The sequence below is a fragment of the Uloborus diversus genome, chromosome 2, assembly GCF_026930045.1.
Source record: "Uloborus diversus isolate 005 chromosome 2, Udiv.v.3.1, whole genome shotgun sequence".
NCBI classification, from domain to species: domain Eukaryota; kingdom Metazoa; phylum Arthropoda; class Arachnida; order Araneae; family Uloboridae; genus Uloborus; species Uloborus diversus.
Window position 1 is genome coordinate 137,197,688 of NC_072732.1, and position 18,664 is coordinate 137,216,351.

General features: G+C 33.9%; 1 protein-coding gene across 1 annotated transcript in view; it reads right to left on the reverse strand.

The window, feature by feature from the left end:
• LOC129216558 (regulator of G-protein signaling 20-like) overlaps positions 1-18,664 on the reverse strand; it is a 47,656-nt gene that overhangs the window by 14,179 nt on the left and 14,813 nt on the right. The window contains 3 exon segments of the mRNA XM_054850773.1: positions 5,788-5,849; positions 15,995-16,093; positions 18,298-18,656. Of these exon segments, the coding sequence (XP_054706748.1) occupies positions 5,788-5,849; positions 15,995-16,093; positions 18,298-18,656 (520 nt within the window).

Below are 18,664 nucleotides of genomic sequence, written 5' to 3' on the forward strand. Positions count from 1 at the left end.
GTAGAAGATTGATATCGCTTCAAATTTTCCTACTAGTTTCAGTTGGGTAAAGAGAAGGACTTTCCCTAGGGCCACCCTGCTCTGAGAAACACTAGACGTACTTCGTCTACTTCACGATGTTAAAACCACTGCAGAGAACAGATCGAGCTATCCGAAATTTTTGTTCCAAGATAGCTTTGGATCCAGCTTTGTTTCAAGTATAAAATAAGTTGGTTTTGTCGCTGGTTGCTGCATAGTAAAGGGTTCACCCCATTAGCATAGCGGTGACATATAGGGTATTTTTTTTAAAGAGGTATAGAACTTTAGGTTCAAATAAAACACAGTAAAATGTTGTCAATTGCTATGAATTTGGTTTTATTCAAAAGATGATTCTTTGCCATTTTTATTTAAATATGATTTCCGGCGCATGGCCACCTCGGCTGGCTCGGAGAAAGTCCAATCGGGAAGTCCAATTTTCTCACTTTTTGCAGCAATGGAGGCCGTATTTCAGTGATAACGTGGCGAATGTTCTCTTCCAATGCGTCAATTGTCTGTGGCTTATCGGTGTAGACCAGAGACTTCACATAGCTCCACAAAAAAAAAAAAAAAAAGTCCAACAGTGTTAAATCGCTTGATCTTGTTAATTAACGGGTCCATTACGCGAAATTATTCGTTGACCCAACGTTTCTTTCAATAAATCAATTGTGATACGCGCTGTGGAGCATTTTGCACCGTCTTTTTGTCATTCATGATGAAACGGCAAACCAAACTAAACACAAAACAAGTGATAGCTATCAAAATGGCACACATATCAAACAGTGTTGCCAACTTCAAGTTCTATACCTCTAATAAAAAACACCCTTTATTTAAGCATATCTTTGTAAGCTTTGAGGTCTCATTGACTTAAATTTCAACTTTACGGTTTTCAATTGCAATGAATCGTACAACTTTTGTAATTCTGAAACTGAAATCGTGGCTTCATGCACACAGTATTTTCCACCATTTTGTTGTAGATTTCTAGAAAAAATGCATTTAAAAATGTTCTCAGAATACATAAAATTCTTGATGTCCGAAAAGTAGAAATGGAAGGGTTGATAATTTTTTGAAGGTTCTCCCATTTTCATACATAATATGCACTCCGTCTTTTTTCCCAGAAGAAAAATTGGGAGGTTTTATAATTACCAAATGTTTCTCAAAGAGTCGAAAGAAGAATATATATTGGCTTGAAAATTTCCAATTTCATACATAATAGGATATCAAAGAGTCGTAAAAAAATTATTTACTAACTCAGAACTTTCTCCAAGTTGAAACGTAATACGCGTTTTGTTCTTTATATCAGCAACTTAAAAACTGGGGTGTGTTGTAATCAACTCCAAGGCTATCAAAAAATCAAAATCAATTCTTAATCAATTCGAGAATTTCACAATTCATGCATTTCATCTGTTATTCCAATGTGTGATGGAAGATTATTTTCAAAAAAAAAAAAAAAAACAATTTTTTGATTATCAAATGATTTTAGCTGGTCAAAATGCCTGAATTCCGTACGCATTTAATATGAGTTTCGCTTCTTATTTCCGCAAAAAAAAAAAAAAGTAGTTTACTTTCTCAAGATATTAAAGAACCGAAAACAAAAGAGTATTAGGTCAAAACTTTACTATTTCGAACGCAATATACATTTTGTTCTTTATTCCTGCAGAAAGTGCAAAGAAAGACCTGCACGTTTTCCAACACTCCGCTGTTTTAAAAATATGGAGAAGCACGAATACGGAATCATCGTATATTCTATGAAATACAAACACATCGCATCGGAAGTATTGCTTTCAAATCCTGTCTTGACTATCAATGAGAGATAGCTACTGAACTTTGCGCGAATAGCAAGCGGATAACTAACACATGCAAACAAAATTTTGAGCAAGGTTAAGAAGACCGTGGATATAATGTTAGCTGTACCTTTTTGCTCAATTTCTTATGCGTTAGGTACCCTACTCGGGGTCACAGTTGCTAAGTGGTCTGCGGCAGGGGTTCCCAAACTTTCCTCACTCGCGGCACCCTTGGTAGTATATAAGTATTTTCTCACGGCACCCTAGACAATCTCTTTTACACATATATATTGATAACATGGACGCTTCGAGGCACCCCAGGGGTGCCCAACCCCTAAGAGCAGGGGCGCATCCCCCCCTAAATGTCGCGAAGACCTCACCCCCCAAGGCAAGAGCCTCCCCCCCAAAACAGAGAAAAATACCCCTCGAAACACCCCCTTTTAATATTTCAACGGCGCAGTCTGGGCCATGACACCCCCTAAGTGGGCACCCTTATCCTCTCCAGGGGTGGATACAGAAAAGCATTTTGGGGGGGGGGGGGCGGTCATGCTGAAGAATGACTCCCCTCCCCTGAAGAACCTACGGTTTTGGAAACTAAATTTTTTTGAAACTGCTTGGGGGCCATAAAAAGCACCAAATCGACCAGGAGTAAGGCACCTAATTGGAGATAAACGTTGGAAATTAAATTCCATAAGCAATGGAACGAAGTAGTAGTTCAAATATTTACATTTAAAAATAATTAATGAATTGAAAATGTACTGTAATTGTTTACATTTTATTAAAGTGTTTGAACTTGAACACAATGTGGACGGATACTGTTGTAGACAGTTTAGGAGGGAGGGGGGTCATGACCCCCATGACCCTCCCCTTGTATCCGCCACTGATCGTATGCCTGCGACACCCACCTTGGGAATCCTTGGCCTGAGCGATTAACTTGGTAACTTGAAGTTGCTGGTTCGATTTCAACCTTTTTTCAGGATGTGATCTCTTTATTTAGGACGTAATTTCTTTCCTGTTTTGTCTGTACGTGTTCTACACTTTTTGGAGTAAAAAATGTATAATGTGTAGTTCAGGCGAACACTGAGATTGAAGCCTTCTCATCAACATAAAACTAAATAGTAAGCTCCCAGAAGAACGTAGTTACCCAACTTGTGCTCCAGTTGTGACGTATTTGGATCTGAATCAGAAGCTTCTTCAGTTTTCTATAGACTAGTAACTGCTAATAATAATAATAAAAATAAAATAAAATAAAATAAACCTAAGAAGTAATGGTTCCCCCCCCCCCCGGTTCGCCGATACGAAATTTCCTGTGCTCCCTGTTTTTCAGTTTCAATCATATCTTTAAATATATTTAAGGAGTTGAGAAGAAATTTAGCGAAATTGAGGGTAAACCGAAGTGAAGCAGTTGTTGTGACATGTTACTACTGAACAATTAAGCAACAACCGAAAGAGGTGAGTGATTCGACCTCAGCTATAAATTCTTGAGACATAAAATCTTCAATTTTTCTCATTCAGCATTGAAAAATCGTCTAGTTCTGATTGAGAAAATGATGCAATAAAAAGGAATGCTTCATTGAATTATCGATCAAAACTTTATGTTCACTTTAATGAGATATCAATGTTAGTTTTACGAAAAACTGTCGGACAACCGTGTAATTTCGGAAACATATGTTCCCTTACTTCCGTCAGTTTGATAACTTTAATCACCCTGAAAATATATGTGGAAGTTTATAAATGGAACATTTAATGGCATCTTCAACTTTACTTTATCGGAAAAAAAAAAAAAAAACGTTCTCAGAAACATTAATCAATAGACTTCCCGTTCGTATATGCATTCAAAAAAAAACAAAAAAACTTACGAATATTTTAACGCATATTTGATTGGTTGTTCCTTGTTTGTCACCCATTTTGCTGTTTACGGAAAGAGACACAAGCTTTTGACTTTAAAAGATAACTTCAAATGTTTGCCATTTTATTCTTTAAAACATATGCAATAGGGTTGTTTCCTTCAGTCAAAAATACCACTTTTATTCACTGAAATTGATAGAATAAGCAAAAAATAAATAAATAAGTAAATAAATAACATGGAGCGAGAAAAAAATTTCATTTTTCCAACGCTTAATTTTCAATTAATTTTTTAAAATGTCCGATTTTGAAAATAAGGTGCGGTCTTTATGATGTCACAAATGATGTACTTTGGCGCATCTGTCTACCGCGTTTCTACGTTATGATAATCAAGAAGTGAATTAAATATTGCACTCTACGCTTACTATCGTTGCCAACACAGTGAGTAAAGAAGCGAATTAAATAGTGTGCTCTGCGAATGGCATCAGTGAACGGCATTTCATCATTTGTGATGTCATCGGCAGAACGGTGAACAATGAAAGCGCACCGATTGAAGTAATTTTTTTTTAAATATTAAACTTAGTCAAATTATTTAAAGAATGGTCAGATCCTATGTTTTTAAACATGCTCTTTCAAAAAAAAAAAAGAAAACCTTTAAAATTTCGGAAGCGACTTCATTACAAGGACATAATATGTTTACTCTTAACCATTCCGACCTATCATTACGAGTTATTGCGCATCGTCAGAGTGGAGAAGGTTTTTCCGATATAATAATTTTTCGTCTTATTAATAAAGTATTTATAACGTTTATTATTTCTCAGCGAGATTCTGATCTTTTGTAAATTCGTCGAGATGGTTTCTTTTATTTATGAACATGAAATAAAACTACATTCCCAGTGGACATCTTTAATACCACTCTCCATGTTCGTTTTGCACATCAATATTTCCACTACACTAATGCACAAGTAATACTTAACTGATATAAATTACAGGAAAACTACAAAAACTGCATTTTCACCTCAAAGTATAAAATTTCACTGGTTTCTTTTCTCTTCCTTTCTTGAAAAAAAAAAGGAAACTCACCTTTTTTGAAAGGAGTCAAGAAAAAATAAAAAATATTTATAACGCAAAGCTTACGGGGGGAAAACCAGTTTAGACGGATCAAAACATCCACTTTTTTTTATATATGCCATAAAATGTTAGTAAAACTATTCAAGAATATGTTGCCAAAATTTCGGTGAAAAATTCCGATTACTTTCGATGCTATGAGCACTTAAGTGACTGTGGAGATTCAAAAACGTTCACAGCAGTTTTTTTCAAACGCGTTTTTCTAGAAATAACATTTTTTCAACTGGTGGGCATTCTAGCTAAGAGTTTATCTACCAATCGTTCTGAAAATTTGTGGGAATATTCTTTATTCAATTATACTGTATATGAACCAAACTCTGGAATGATATAATTAATAAAAAAAATTCAATGCAAGAAATGTGAAAAAATGGTAGAAAAACATGACATTGTTATCAAACAGTTCAAAAATCATGCAACTTTCAACTTTTTTGATCACAATTAGGTTCATATTCTTAAGAAATATGCTGTTTGCGAGAAAAAAAAAAAACTTGTAATGATTACAGGTAAAAATTGTGGCTTCGGTAATGCCCACCAACAACATGCTTTGTTGGCCACCGCCCATAGACAGCAGCTTCTAACTCCACTATCAGGGCCCGATTAAGATATTAGGGGGCCCTAGGCCATATGCTTTTTTGGGGCCCCTGTGTAGTCAATCCTTACAATTTTAGCCGTTAATGAAAACAGTTTTAGCTATTGGTTGAAAGAAATTAGCCATTTTGGGGCCCCTTAAAAAGTGGGGGCCCTAGGCCATGGCCTAGGTGGCCTATTCAGTAATCAGGCCCTATCCAATATTTCTGGTGGAAATGACTTAACAAAACTACAAGGTGTACTTCAAAAAACGAATAAAATATCCGCCAAGATTAAAAAAAAAAAAAAATCTGCTTATTTATTTCTAATTTAAAAAAATCACGAAAACCACTAAAATTTCGGCCTCTTAAACTTGTTTCCCCCCTTAAGAATTTTGTTTCAATTTACAGTCTTTCCCCCCATCCCCTCCTTTAAGGTACTTACTTACCTGAGCACTTCATGAGCCTGTCGAAAGATTCGCCCCAAGAACGAATTTCTTCCAACGTAGGCCTGGGGGGAGAGAAGTGATATCAAATGAGTTCATTTAATAAAATCAGCAAAATTGCATCGAATATACACTGCTATTTAAAATGTTACTGTTAAAAGATAAATGTTCCCATTTTAAATGGGAACAATTTTTTCAAAAGCTTGTCCCCGGTTAATTTCCATTTCTATTTATTTCTTTTTACTACAGTTAGTTTCTCAACACTGGCAACAGCTTCCATTAAAACTGCCGGGCCCAGACCTTAACCGTAACTGTCAAGATATTATCGATACTGTGCTTCTAATATTCTATTAATTCAAGTAATATACATAGTCAAATTTTATGACATGTGCGCTGAGTGTTTAATAAAAGTGCTTGTTTTCAATTACATAACCCTTTTTTTTATTCTACACGAGGTCGGATTCTACTAGAAATCGGACACTTTCTATCCCAATAAACAATGTGAAAGATTTATATAACCTTTAAAAATTTGATGAGTTCAGGAAAAAAAAGTCGATATACCCATGAGTACAATACTCTTCAATACCGTAAACCGGGGTTACTTGAGCCTCCAGGGGCAACTTGAACCACGGAGAAAAATGTTTAAAATCCATCAACAGGTCAAAGTATATCAAATCTAAAAAGGAAATTAAAAAATCGTTCACAAAACAAGCTTGGGCATCCTGTTGTATTCGCAACTCCAGAGCTCGAATACGCTACCTTGCGGTGATTAACAATACTAAAGAAAAAGGTAAAACATTCCATTCCACGTGTTTTCTTTGGGGTAAATTATAGGTTTCAGACAGCTTATGGTGTAATGTAAATTTAGAAGAATAGAAAAGAAAGCTGCACACAAACACAATGAAAAATTTCTGTCACTCACTAAACGTCAAAGCAAGTTATAAGTTACGGCATGCGTTTGTTTTACTTTTTTCATCCGCCATTAGACAGTGGCAGCAGCTCCCCCTATAGTTTTTTGGAGTTGCGAATTTAGTAGCAATGAAAAGCAGGCATTAAATAATATAAGAGAAAATAAATCCACCAAAGCTATTAAAGAGAGCAGTTTTCATTCTTTCTAATGTTTAAATAATGATCATTTATATTGCTTTTAGCTGTAGCTTGATTATATTCCTATTTGAGGAATAACGTTTGCCTAAATATATTTTTTATGCATACGTTGAAATTATATTTTTTTAAAAAATAGTTTGCTTACTAGAATGTACGTTTTGAGTTTTCTGTCAAAATCATTGGTTCTCATTGATCCCACCACCTGTTTTACAGCCTTTTCTAATGGATTTACTCAGGTGGATCAAGTAGCCCGTGCGCGGAGTAACTTAAAACCAATTTTTAAAAATATTAAACAAATATAAGGGGTTAAAATTGTTGCTTAAAATAGGCTTAAGATGGTAGCAGAACGTCTGAAAAGTGGTAAAAACATTATGGGTTTAATCAACTAAGTAGTATAAAACTTGCAAAAAATATGAAATTTCGGGACAGTACCTGACTTTGTAAATTACTTTTAAAATTACTTCACTTACTACTTAAAATAAGTCATAAAAATTGTATTACCATGAAAAATAAATGAAAAATTCAGCATGAATGTTACAAATATTCATATCAGTTGAACATGTGTGCGAGTGCATGCAACAACTACAGAATGTCAGTTTCATATTTTGCTTGCAAGTATCAAGATTATCATATGCATGGCTCATACTTTAATACAATTAAAAGCTAAAAGTTGCATTTATTTGCATTAGTTGCAAAAGTTGTTTTCGAGCAAGAATATCAATTATTTCCGCATGTACATAAGAGCCACTGTCTGTAAGAATCAGGCAGTTTACGGCTTTTGTGATTGTTGACATTTTTAATTTTTCTTATTTTCACATATGTTGTTCCTTATCATTAATGTAATGTTTCTGCAAAATATGAGCTTTGTCTGCCTTACCATTTTTGGGAAATTAAATTTTTAAATTTAGGGGACGTGGCACATTTTTTCAAATTTGCTGATTTTAAAGTTCTTGTTGCTTTAAGCTCCCCTATAATGACATGGATTTTTAAATTCTATACTATTATATGGTCTTCTTAGATACTATTACAGCTGTCAAATCGGTGTCACTACGAGGGCGACGGCCACAAAACTTCCTTTAAAAACGACCGAAAATGAATTTTTTTACTACATTCAATGCCAATTTTCTCAAAGCGCCTTCATAATGACAGCAACGTTTTTACATAAATTCCTAGCTACACTTGCATACATCAAAAATCTTACTACTTTTATATATGCGAAAGTTTGTCTGTATGGATGTATGGATGTTTGTTACTCTTTCACGCAAAAACTACTGAACGGATTTTGATGAAACTTTACAATAATATAGCTTATGCATCAGAATAACACATAGGGTAGTATTCGTCCCGTTATGGGAGGCAAAACCCCCTTAGGGGATCAATAAAATACAATTTTCGTATAAATTCTCTGATATGAGGATGAAAAAATACTTGCACATATTTACATTATATGTCCATCGAAAGCTCTGATTTTTCTGCTCAGCATGGCACCTATTCGAAATTTCTAAGTAGAATAAAAAACGAGTTATGAGCTTTTTAGTTCCATGTTCGAAGGCTTTCCTCAACTCAATACAGTATTTAGTGTATCATCTCAACTCCCTGTCGATAGCGACAATTGTTGTATTGTTTACTATCTTTGCTTTTCGTGACTGTTCAAGGCTTTTCTCAAGTCAAATCTTGAAGTAAGATTTTTGCACAAGATTGGAAAATAATATATGATTTGGCTGATCATTTTCCATTTAAACGGAACTTTAATGTAATTACTGGCTTTTATTATTATTTATGCTGATTGAACACTTACTCATTATCCAATCAACTAGCAGATCGCCAAAATTTTTGCAGAAAGATTTCCGTATAGCTGATGCATTTGGCAGTTTTTTTCAACGTCGCTGGTTTTGAAGCCGAAGACTACGTCATAATGTTTCTCAGCTTTCACCATGTAAACAAAATATCGCCAATCAAAGAATCTTTAAAAAACTTTTTTACTGTGTTAAATAATCCAGCAACTAAATTAGGCAAATCCATAAACAGCACAAAAACTTCCATTAATTTTCCTTTTTGCACAATTTCAAACAATCGCCAAATTTTACTACTTATTTTGGAAACATTTCGGATGAAACTCTTTAGCGCCATTTTATGGTGACCAAAAGTATCTCAGCACCTGACGATAATATCTTTGTAACGAAAATTAATATCATATCGTTTTACAAAGTAAGGAAAGAAGGAGAAAGCATCATCGAAGGTATCCCAAAACGATTTCCGCAAATTCGGTAAAATCGCACCAAGAGCCCACAATGATTGAAATTTCCCAAAATAACTAAAGCAAGTATAAGGGGATTACGAGCAACTTCAATAGCAATACAGAGAAGGTTTTAGACTCCATGTTAAAAAAAAAGTATCAACAGATTAATCTGTTTAAACATGAGAAGAATAATTTCATGTTTTGGAAATTTGTATATGCTTAAATATAGTGCTTTCGTTTCTAAATCAATACTATTTTGTTCTTTATACTTATTGCTATTTTACTTTTATGGGTAAGGAAGAAACTCGGTTTTTAATCACGTCAAAAAGATGTGTTTTAAATTCTTTCACTTAAACCAGAAAACAAAAGCAAGTAACGATTTTTTCTCATAATTATTACTGACCCAGGCAACGCCGTGTATTTTTGCTAGTATGTAATAAAATTGGTGTCACTATAAGGGCGCCAGAAGATATTGGAACTTTTATGTGATAAATTTCACAAAAATGCAAATAATTAAAATCTAACTACTGCTCTTGCCCTCATAGCAGAGATCTGAAACTAATTAAGTTTGATAACCAACATGTTCGTCTAACATATGAATGAAAAAAATCGGTGTCACTCCTATTACTTTCGGAAATATAATCATTCGAATTTAGTATGTTATGGAGTTATTTTAAAAAAGACTTTTCTAATTCGAATGGCTTTTTGCACGGTTTGTTTTAAACTTTAATATAAAATTACAGTAGTGACACCTATAATAATATGTTTCTAATGCTTTAAAAAAAAAAGCTTTATAAAAAGCATTAGAAACACAGTAAATCGATATAGGTGCAGATGGACGTATTGTGTAATGTGCATTATAGGCTAAAATAGTCATACTAATATTCATATTTTTAACCATACTAATTTTTTATCTGTTATTTATATTAAAAATGCAATTATATATAAGACATATATAATGTCTTAAATAGTTATGAACATAATGTATTATATAGCGAACATTCAGAATCTGAAACATAATTTAAGTTTGACGTAGACTAAAACAAAGAAAACATAAAAAATCAAATCACCCAGTTTCAGAAAGACAGTCATCTCTTATTGATCTGGTAATTTTGTAGCACTAAAGCTTGAGAAAACATGGTATCCCGGAGAAATAGTAGAAATTGCAAGTAAAGGTTAACTATTTGCAAGTAAAGGTCAAATGCATGGCAAGAAGTATTGGAATAAATAAATTTATTTGACCGGAAAAAAGGCGAGTATTGGTATGATAATCTAAACATATTATGCAAAATAGATCTACCTGTACCTATATCAAAACGAGCATTTTCTATTCAAGATATAGACGCTCTTACTACCCAAAGCTGTTTATATTAAACGTTGCTTCTTTTTAATAAATTTTAAAAAAATATGGCCAAAAACACTATCTGGGTGTGTTAAGATTAAATTAACAACATACATAAATAAACAAATAAAATAAACAAAAAATAATAATAATAAATGAAAAAAAATGCACCAGAACATACTAACTTCGAATGATGATGTTTCCAAAAGTAGTAGGAGTTACACTAATTTTATTAGTTGAAATGTTAGACAAACGTGTCGGTTATCAAGCTTAATTAGTTTCAGATCTCTGCTATGAGGGGACTAGTTGTATTCAGATTAGCAAATGGTCAACTTCTACTATTTCTCCGGGATACCATGTTTTCCCAAGATTTAGTGCTACAAAATTACCAGATATCAATAAGAGATGACCGTCTTTCTGAAACTGGGTGATTTGATTTTTTATGTTTTCTTTGTTTTAGTCTACGTCATCCTCAAATTATGTTTCAGATTCTGAATGCTCGCTATAAAATACATTATGTTTATAACCATTTAAGACATTATGTTATAAATAGTTGCATTTTTAATATAAATAACAGATAAAAAAAATTTGTATGGTTGAAAAAAGTATGAATATTAGTATGACTATTTTAGCCTATAATGCACATTACACAATACGTCCATCTATACCTATATCGATTTACTGTGTTTCTAATGCTTTTTATAAAGCTTTTTTTATAAAAAACATTAGAAACACATTATTTTAGGTGTCACTACTGTAATTTTACATTAAAGTTTAAAACAAACCGTGCAAAAAGCCATTCGAATTAGAAAAGTCTTTTTTTAAATAACTCCATAACATACTAATTTCGAATGATTATATTTCCGAAAGTAATAGGAATGACAGCGATTTTTTTTCGTTCATATGTTAGACGAACATGTTGGTTATCAAACTTAATTAGTTTCAGATCTCTGCTATGAGGGCGAGAGTAGTAGTTAGATTTTAAACATTTGCATTTTTGTGAAATATATCACATAAAAATTCCAATATCTTCTGACGCTCTTATAGTGACACCAATTTCATTACATATTTTTGATGTTTGCAAGTGTAGCTAGGAGTTTATGTAAAACGTTGCTGTCATTATGAAGGCGCTTTGAGAAAATTGACATTGAATGTAGTAAAAAAATTATTTTTCGGTCATTTTTAAACGGAGTTTGTGGCCGTCGCCCTCGTAGTGACACCAATTTGACAGCTGTAATAGTATCTAAGAAGACCATATAATAGTATAGAATTTAAAAATCCGTGTCATTATAGGGGCACGTAAAGCAACAAGAACTTTAAAATCAGCAAATTTGAAAAACACGCAAAAATGTGCCATGCCCCCTAAATTTAAAAATTTAACTTCCTAAAAACGGCAAGGCAGATAAAACTCATATTTTGCTCAAACATTACATTCATGATAAGGAACAACATTTGCAAAAACAATGAAAATTAGAAATGTCAACAATCACAACCTGCCTGATCCTTACAGACAATGGCTCATAAACACTTACAAAATTAAGATAATCAAAGACTCATCAATTTAAAATAAGATGTACTACTTACCAAAGCTAGTAAATGGGCTAATTATAATAAAAAATAAAATGTGAGTACTAATACGTACTAAACATATGTTTGCTCCGCTGTAAGAGCTGGATTTGAGATTAACTTTTCGATTATGAAACTTAAAACATGATTTATACAAAAGTGTAGGAAAGTAAAAAAGATGCGAAAAACGAACTTCAGGAACTTGATTAAGATTTTGTATTAAGTAAGACTAAACACTAAACAGAGAAGCGATTTAAGGTTTTTGCCACTTTTCTTTTTTTCTTTATCTTATAAAATAATAGTAATAATAATAGTTATAATGATAACAACAACAACAATAATAATATCAATAGAAATTAATAATAATAATAATAACATTTATACTAATAATAGAAAATATAATAATAATAATAATGATGATGATGATGATGATGATGATAGTAATAGTAATTAATAATAATGGAAGGAGGTTCTGAACAACTTTAAATTCAATGCAAAAACCGGAAAATTTTCATACAATTTGTTGATTTCGATTTCAAATAACACTTAACTGCTATCTTCAGTTACATTGTCTAATAGTTGTAATTTAGACGTTAATTCTGCACCTCAGAGCCATACTAACACAAGTTCACAGATTGAGATTTTTCGTTTGTTAGTGCCATGTGTCGAGCCATGTGACCGTAATTCTAAAAAAAAAAAAAAAAAAAACTGTGACCCATTTCCTTTAATCAACTTTAATTTGAATTCTGAAACTTTGAATTCAAATTATGTTTTTCGCAATCACGAGTTACGACAAGACCCTACTCATTGGAGTTATTATTCCTAGAAGCGGCTCCCAGCCCCCCAAGCACAACCCTCTTAATGAGTGGTTACGTGTGTCTAGTTGAGTGGGTGTGTAGGCTTGCGTGTGTGCACGTAGACGTGTGTATGCGTGTAATGCGCGTGCGTGTGTGAGTGTGTATGTGCATCAGCATGCAAGTGTAGGACATGGAAACCACCGCCAAGCTGGTGCTGCAGAGGCCCCTGGTTCAAGCTGAAAAAGGAACCATAACATCAAGGACGATCAAGTGAGAACAATAAGCAATCGTGATTGCTCAAAAAAAAAAAAAAAAACTCCTTTGGAATTATTAACCACTGTTTAAAGAGCGCGTGTCCTATTATTTGAATGAGCCAGATAAACGTTTTTCCTCTCTCCTGTAAAATAGCGATCATGTGACTTACGTCACTCTAACTCTGAGGTGCAGAATTAGGTATTGATAACTTCAGAGTTAAAACAATTAAATACATCCGGACGGTTGCTGATTTTGCTGTTTTTTGATCATGCGAAATAAATATTACAAAATTTTAATTAGTAAGGGCATTTGCCCTTACTAATGCTTTACTTTTGCAACATTTTCATAGTATTCATAAAAAATTTTAAAAAATGTGTACAAAAGTTTTATATTTTATGTTCAATCAACTATTGAAAAATTTAATACAGGAAAAGACACGTGGAAGGGAAATTGTAGCATTTATGATTAACTTGCTTATAGATTATAAATGTAGTATAAACTAGATACAAAACGAGAAACCGGTTCCATGGACAACCGAGGCCTTTTAGTAGACAGGCAAGCGTCCGAAATGCGCATGCACGCGTCTTAGAGTATGAGCGCAAACAACTTTTGCCGTAGCCTGATAGGATGCAGGGAACAGCATTGCATCCTTGTATATATAGGCTGAGCTCTTGCCCATTTACTTCAGTTTCGCGCGTTTCGCGGCAGTCAGTAGCTGTCGCTATGAAGTTGTTAATCTAGTTATACTATATCTATGGTATACATCCATTTTGTGGATTGAGCTGTAAAATTTAATTTCATACATGCATTTGCAACACTGCAAGGCATAATCAAGATATCTGAGCAACAAATACCAAGATATAGTTCTTAATTAAAATAAATATTACATTAAAAAATAAAATTAAATCCAGAAGTATTTCAACAGAATCTTGTGTGACCATCTTCAGCTCAATCAAATTAGGGGAAAGTTATCCCCTGACCAAACATATAGCAGCATACCCAGTTTTTTGCTGCTTGCGCAAAAAGTCTGGTGACTGAAAACTCGGTATTTTTCTGCTATTGAGACTGGTCTTCAAATAGTTCATACGAGCAACTGCGAATCCAGCTTTTAGTTTTAAATGCGTTATTACTTAAAGCAGCACTCAAGTAGGAGTGTCTTTTTCTTTTTTTTCGTGTATTTTATCAGTTTTTCTTTCTGTTTTTAGTAAGAAAAATTCACCCCCCCCCCTACATTACTTGTAGAACTCTGGCCAAATATGTACTATGCACCACTAACTGAGGGGTTCGGATTCTCTCCTTTTGAAAATTTCTCGAAATTGAAGCCCTAAAAGAGCAGTTTTCGCGCATCTTTGGTTATATAGTCAAAACTCGACATGAGGTCAAAGACCATCCCGCACATAAAGTCACTTTTCTAAAATCATGGCTCACTGAATAGGAATTCAATGTTATGTACTATCGGATATATAGTCAGGTTAAAAAATAGTAATTGCTTATAAGATTCATTTTGTCTGACTTACTCTGAATGATTTCAGTGCCTCACAGATTCACTCCAAAAGAATTTTCCACATTATACGATCGGATCCTTAAAAAGTGAAAAGTCATTTCCCCTACTAACGTAGCATGAAGTGTAGCTAAAGCAGTAGAATGTGAATATAACGACAATGATACTAAAAGAAAATGAAGCAGTAACACTAGTAAGCACATGAAATGCACGTCTTGAGACTTTTTTTTACTAGCTATGAGAGAGCTAAAGGAAATTTTCAGAAGATACTAGAAACAAATGTGCTTAAAGTAAAGAAAAATCGCGGAAATCTTGCATTATTGATAATTTTAAGTTAGGTTAGTGGTGCATCAGTACTTTGCTTGGGCATATCTGGGCGTAACTTTGTTCTAAATGAAAATTTTTCAGTCATCTTAAAATTTCTTACTGATACCAAAATTGTAATTGATTTAAATCGATTAAACTACTATAACCTAATTTTTGCTGATGCATTTGAATGTATTAAATTTTGCAAAGAATTAATGTATATACATGCTTATCTATTAAAAAATATGTATGAATCGGTTATAAAGTCACCCCGCTTATAAGGTCAGTATTGCGAAGTCCTGAGCGGTGACCTTATATCAAGGTCCGACTGTATTGAGATGAAGTCATGATCGTTATACCCTTTCCCACAGCTGCATCTACTTTTGCATATGAAGTAGTAATTTTGGACTGGAGGTGGGGGAGGGATTTGAATATTTTCACTTTTACTTTCCCGCCATAAGCTAACGGTGTAATGATGTCCGAATCCGGTCCTGGTAACAGTAAAATACCGAAAAGTTTGCAGCTTTGGAAGTTTTTTCGAATTCGTTAAAACCGTAAATGTCCTAAATTCAGATTTATGCTATAGTATCCTGAATTTCGTAAGACCACCTTTTTTTCCAGAAGAAAAAGACATTACTTATAAGTCAAGTACGTCAAATAAGGTTACCTTTGGTAAATGGCTTGGTATCTCGCTCATTTATGATTCAATTGGCTCCAAATTTTGCATATTCATTACACGATTCATAAAAAATAGGAAGAAAATAGTTCCATGTAAAAAATTAAGATTCAGTTATGTTTTACTGCAAAATAAGATCAGCAATTTTGACAAGACTCTTTTACTGTTGCTACACTGTTACCTGTTGATAACAAAATCATAGCTGATAACACTTTAGTTAGTACCAGTCAGGCTTTCTGATGACGATAAAATCACGATATAACGAATTTTCTCTAATCTACATCAAAAAATTGGAGGAATTGGCCTTATCGGCCTACATGACCTTATTTGGCGCACCCACCTCAAATGAAAAAAGTTTAAATATGACAGTGAACAAAACAATGAAGCATGCTTTTCCATCATGAGAATTAAAAGCACTTACTGCACGTCGGAATCACTTCCGTTGAAGAAATTGTCGGCCTGCGAATTGATCTGATGCATCTTATTGGTGTTCTTTTTCATTTGGTTGTGCACAGAGAGGCTGCGGGAAAGAGCATTAAGACACCTAAAATGAATTCAGTCGGCATGTGATGGTCTCCTCCTCTACAACACTGCGCTTAACCAAATGACACACAAATACATACATGATCCAAGATTATTTTTTCTCCATACAGTACTACATAGACTCAAATTAAAACGAATAAAAAATATCGTAGACATGCGGGCAGGGGTGATTTAGCTAGGAAGACTTGGTCCAATTTTTGGTTTTCTACTTTCCTTTTTTTTTTCATAGAATAGTTACAACGAAATAAAAATTATAGACAAATAGTTTGTCAATTTGCCCGATTATTATGGCTAAAAATGATAGCATAAATAGAAATGGTGCAAAAAAATTATATTTCTCCAGCGGATCTGGGGGGGGGGGGTCTATGGTTCAAGTGTGCCTAGATCTGGGGAGACTTGACCCCACACTTAGGGAGACATGACCCACCTTCATGAATGTAAGGAGATTCATAGGTACTGAAATAAAAACCGCGGGTTTTATGGTCTTTTTTGCTTTAAGAGGTGATACTTGAAATGAATGTACAAATTTTCACTCTTTAGGTGAAGTGTTACGCTTCTTACTCCACATCAGCAGAAAAGTAGAAGTCAAATTTAAAACTTTATCAGTTCAGAGCTAAGCAATATTTCAGTTCAGATAAGTAATAAATCATTGGACTTAAAGATTATTTTTATTTTAGAAAGTTCATTTTTAGAAAGTCAAATAAAAAGAATTAAACCAAAATATTTTAGTTATTCATTAAGTTAAAAAAAAATCAGGCTTTCCAATGCAAAATATTAGAATTATTTCTTAGATAAAATAAAATCATTAGGCCTAAATCACAATATTTTAGCTATTAATAAACAAAAAGTCATTGAAAAAACATCAAATTATTCTTTGGACCAAGTCTTCCTCGTTAGCTTGGGTCAAAGCTCAGTAGATAGTTTTTGTTCTTTTTTTTAAACCTTAAATTTTTAGCAAGTTAGATCAATAAAATCAAATTATGAGCAAAAATCACAATATTTTAGCTATTCATAAACAAAAATGTATTGCAAAAGCATCAAATTAAACAAAAACATCTAATTAGTCTTTGGGTCAAGTCTCACTAGCTAGCTTGGGTCAAAGCTCCCTTGAGACCTTTCTTCTGTTTACCCTTTTTTTTAGCGACTAGAGTAAGTTATATAAAACTACTGCATATCCATATATAGTTAGAGAAATGACTAATATATGTATGCTTTTGAAATTCATTTCCCTCAAAACTGGAGGTTAAAATTCAACACACTCCAAAATCTTCAAACTTTACTTGAAAGTTGTAGCATCATTTAACACTAAATTACTTGTAAACCACTAATAATTCTGAAATGGCTTCGCCCTGAGAAGCACTGTAATGTGATTGGTCAACCAATAATATGTCTAAAATTTTTCCTAAATATCCTTTTCATGAAAAAATCTCATGAGTCAAGTCCCCCCTATGGATCAAGCCTCCCTAGTTTCCCCATATCTCGTAAACATCGGTACAAACTTGCAGGAAGTGTCGGGGGGACATATTGATGATTCGGAATCACATAGCAATGCAGGGTCGGAAATAGCTCTTTCATGAGGCAGAGAACCTTCTGTGAGAGATCGAAAGTACGATTTTTTTTCGCTTTGTATATAGAACGCACCGAGAAAGTTTAATTTAATCAATTCGTATCTTTCTGTTAAACATTGAAAATGCAAGGGAAAAAAAAACCTTTTTTAATTTAAAAGCAAGCCCGCTTCTTCAGTGACTTATGCGTAGCGTCGTAAGCACAAAACTTTTTCTACATTAAAAAATGTAGTTCTCCACTGGGGGAAAAAACGTATGCAGCAAATTTAAGCACACTCTCGTCTCATACGGTCATCTTTCTGCGAATTTTTAAAATGCATCAAGGCCTTTTTGAACACACTTTATATTTGCATATGAGTATATATGTAACCATAACAGACCGAAAACTGGTAAATATCGACATTCGCCAGTTTATGTTATCATTCACATAGTAAAAACTCCTGCGAAAGATTTGAGATTTCCGAGGAATCACGGGTGAATGTTGAAATTCTCCAACTTAAGTCTTTTCAGGAAACATACACACGGAGTTTTATGAATAAGTGACGCAAAACAATGCTGGTTGCGCCCTACTTGGGGATAGGGTTTTTTCTAACCTTAGGTTGTAGTAGTACATTACGCGTAAGTAAGCGTACGTTTTCGATAGAAAATGTCAACTCACCATGAGCAACTGCAACAGCAGCACCAACAGAAGCAACAGGACTTGTCTTTGTTACCGTTATCCTTCTGATTGTTACGGTTATTGTTGTTGTGTGCAACAGGCGTGGAGCTGGAGCTCGTCGTGGTACCACTACTCTCCTCCTTGTTCTCTTTCTTATGCCCCTTTGGGGTCTTGGAAGTAGAAGGGCCAGGGCGGCCATCCCCGTCCACGACGGCCCCGGAGATAACCACCTGCCTCTTAAGGTTGGAACTGGATTTCTGCTGCCCTTGATTGCCTTGAGTTGATTTACTGGGGCTATCCTTCAGTGGACTGGACATCTGGAAAG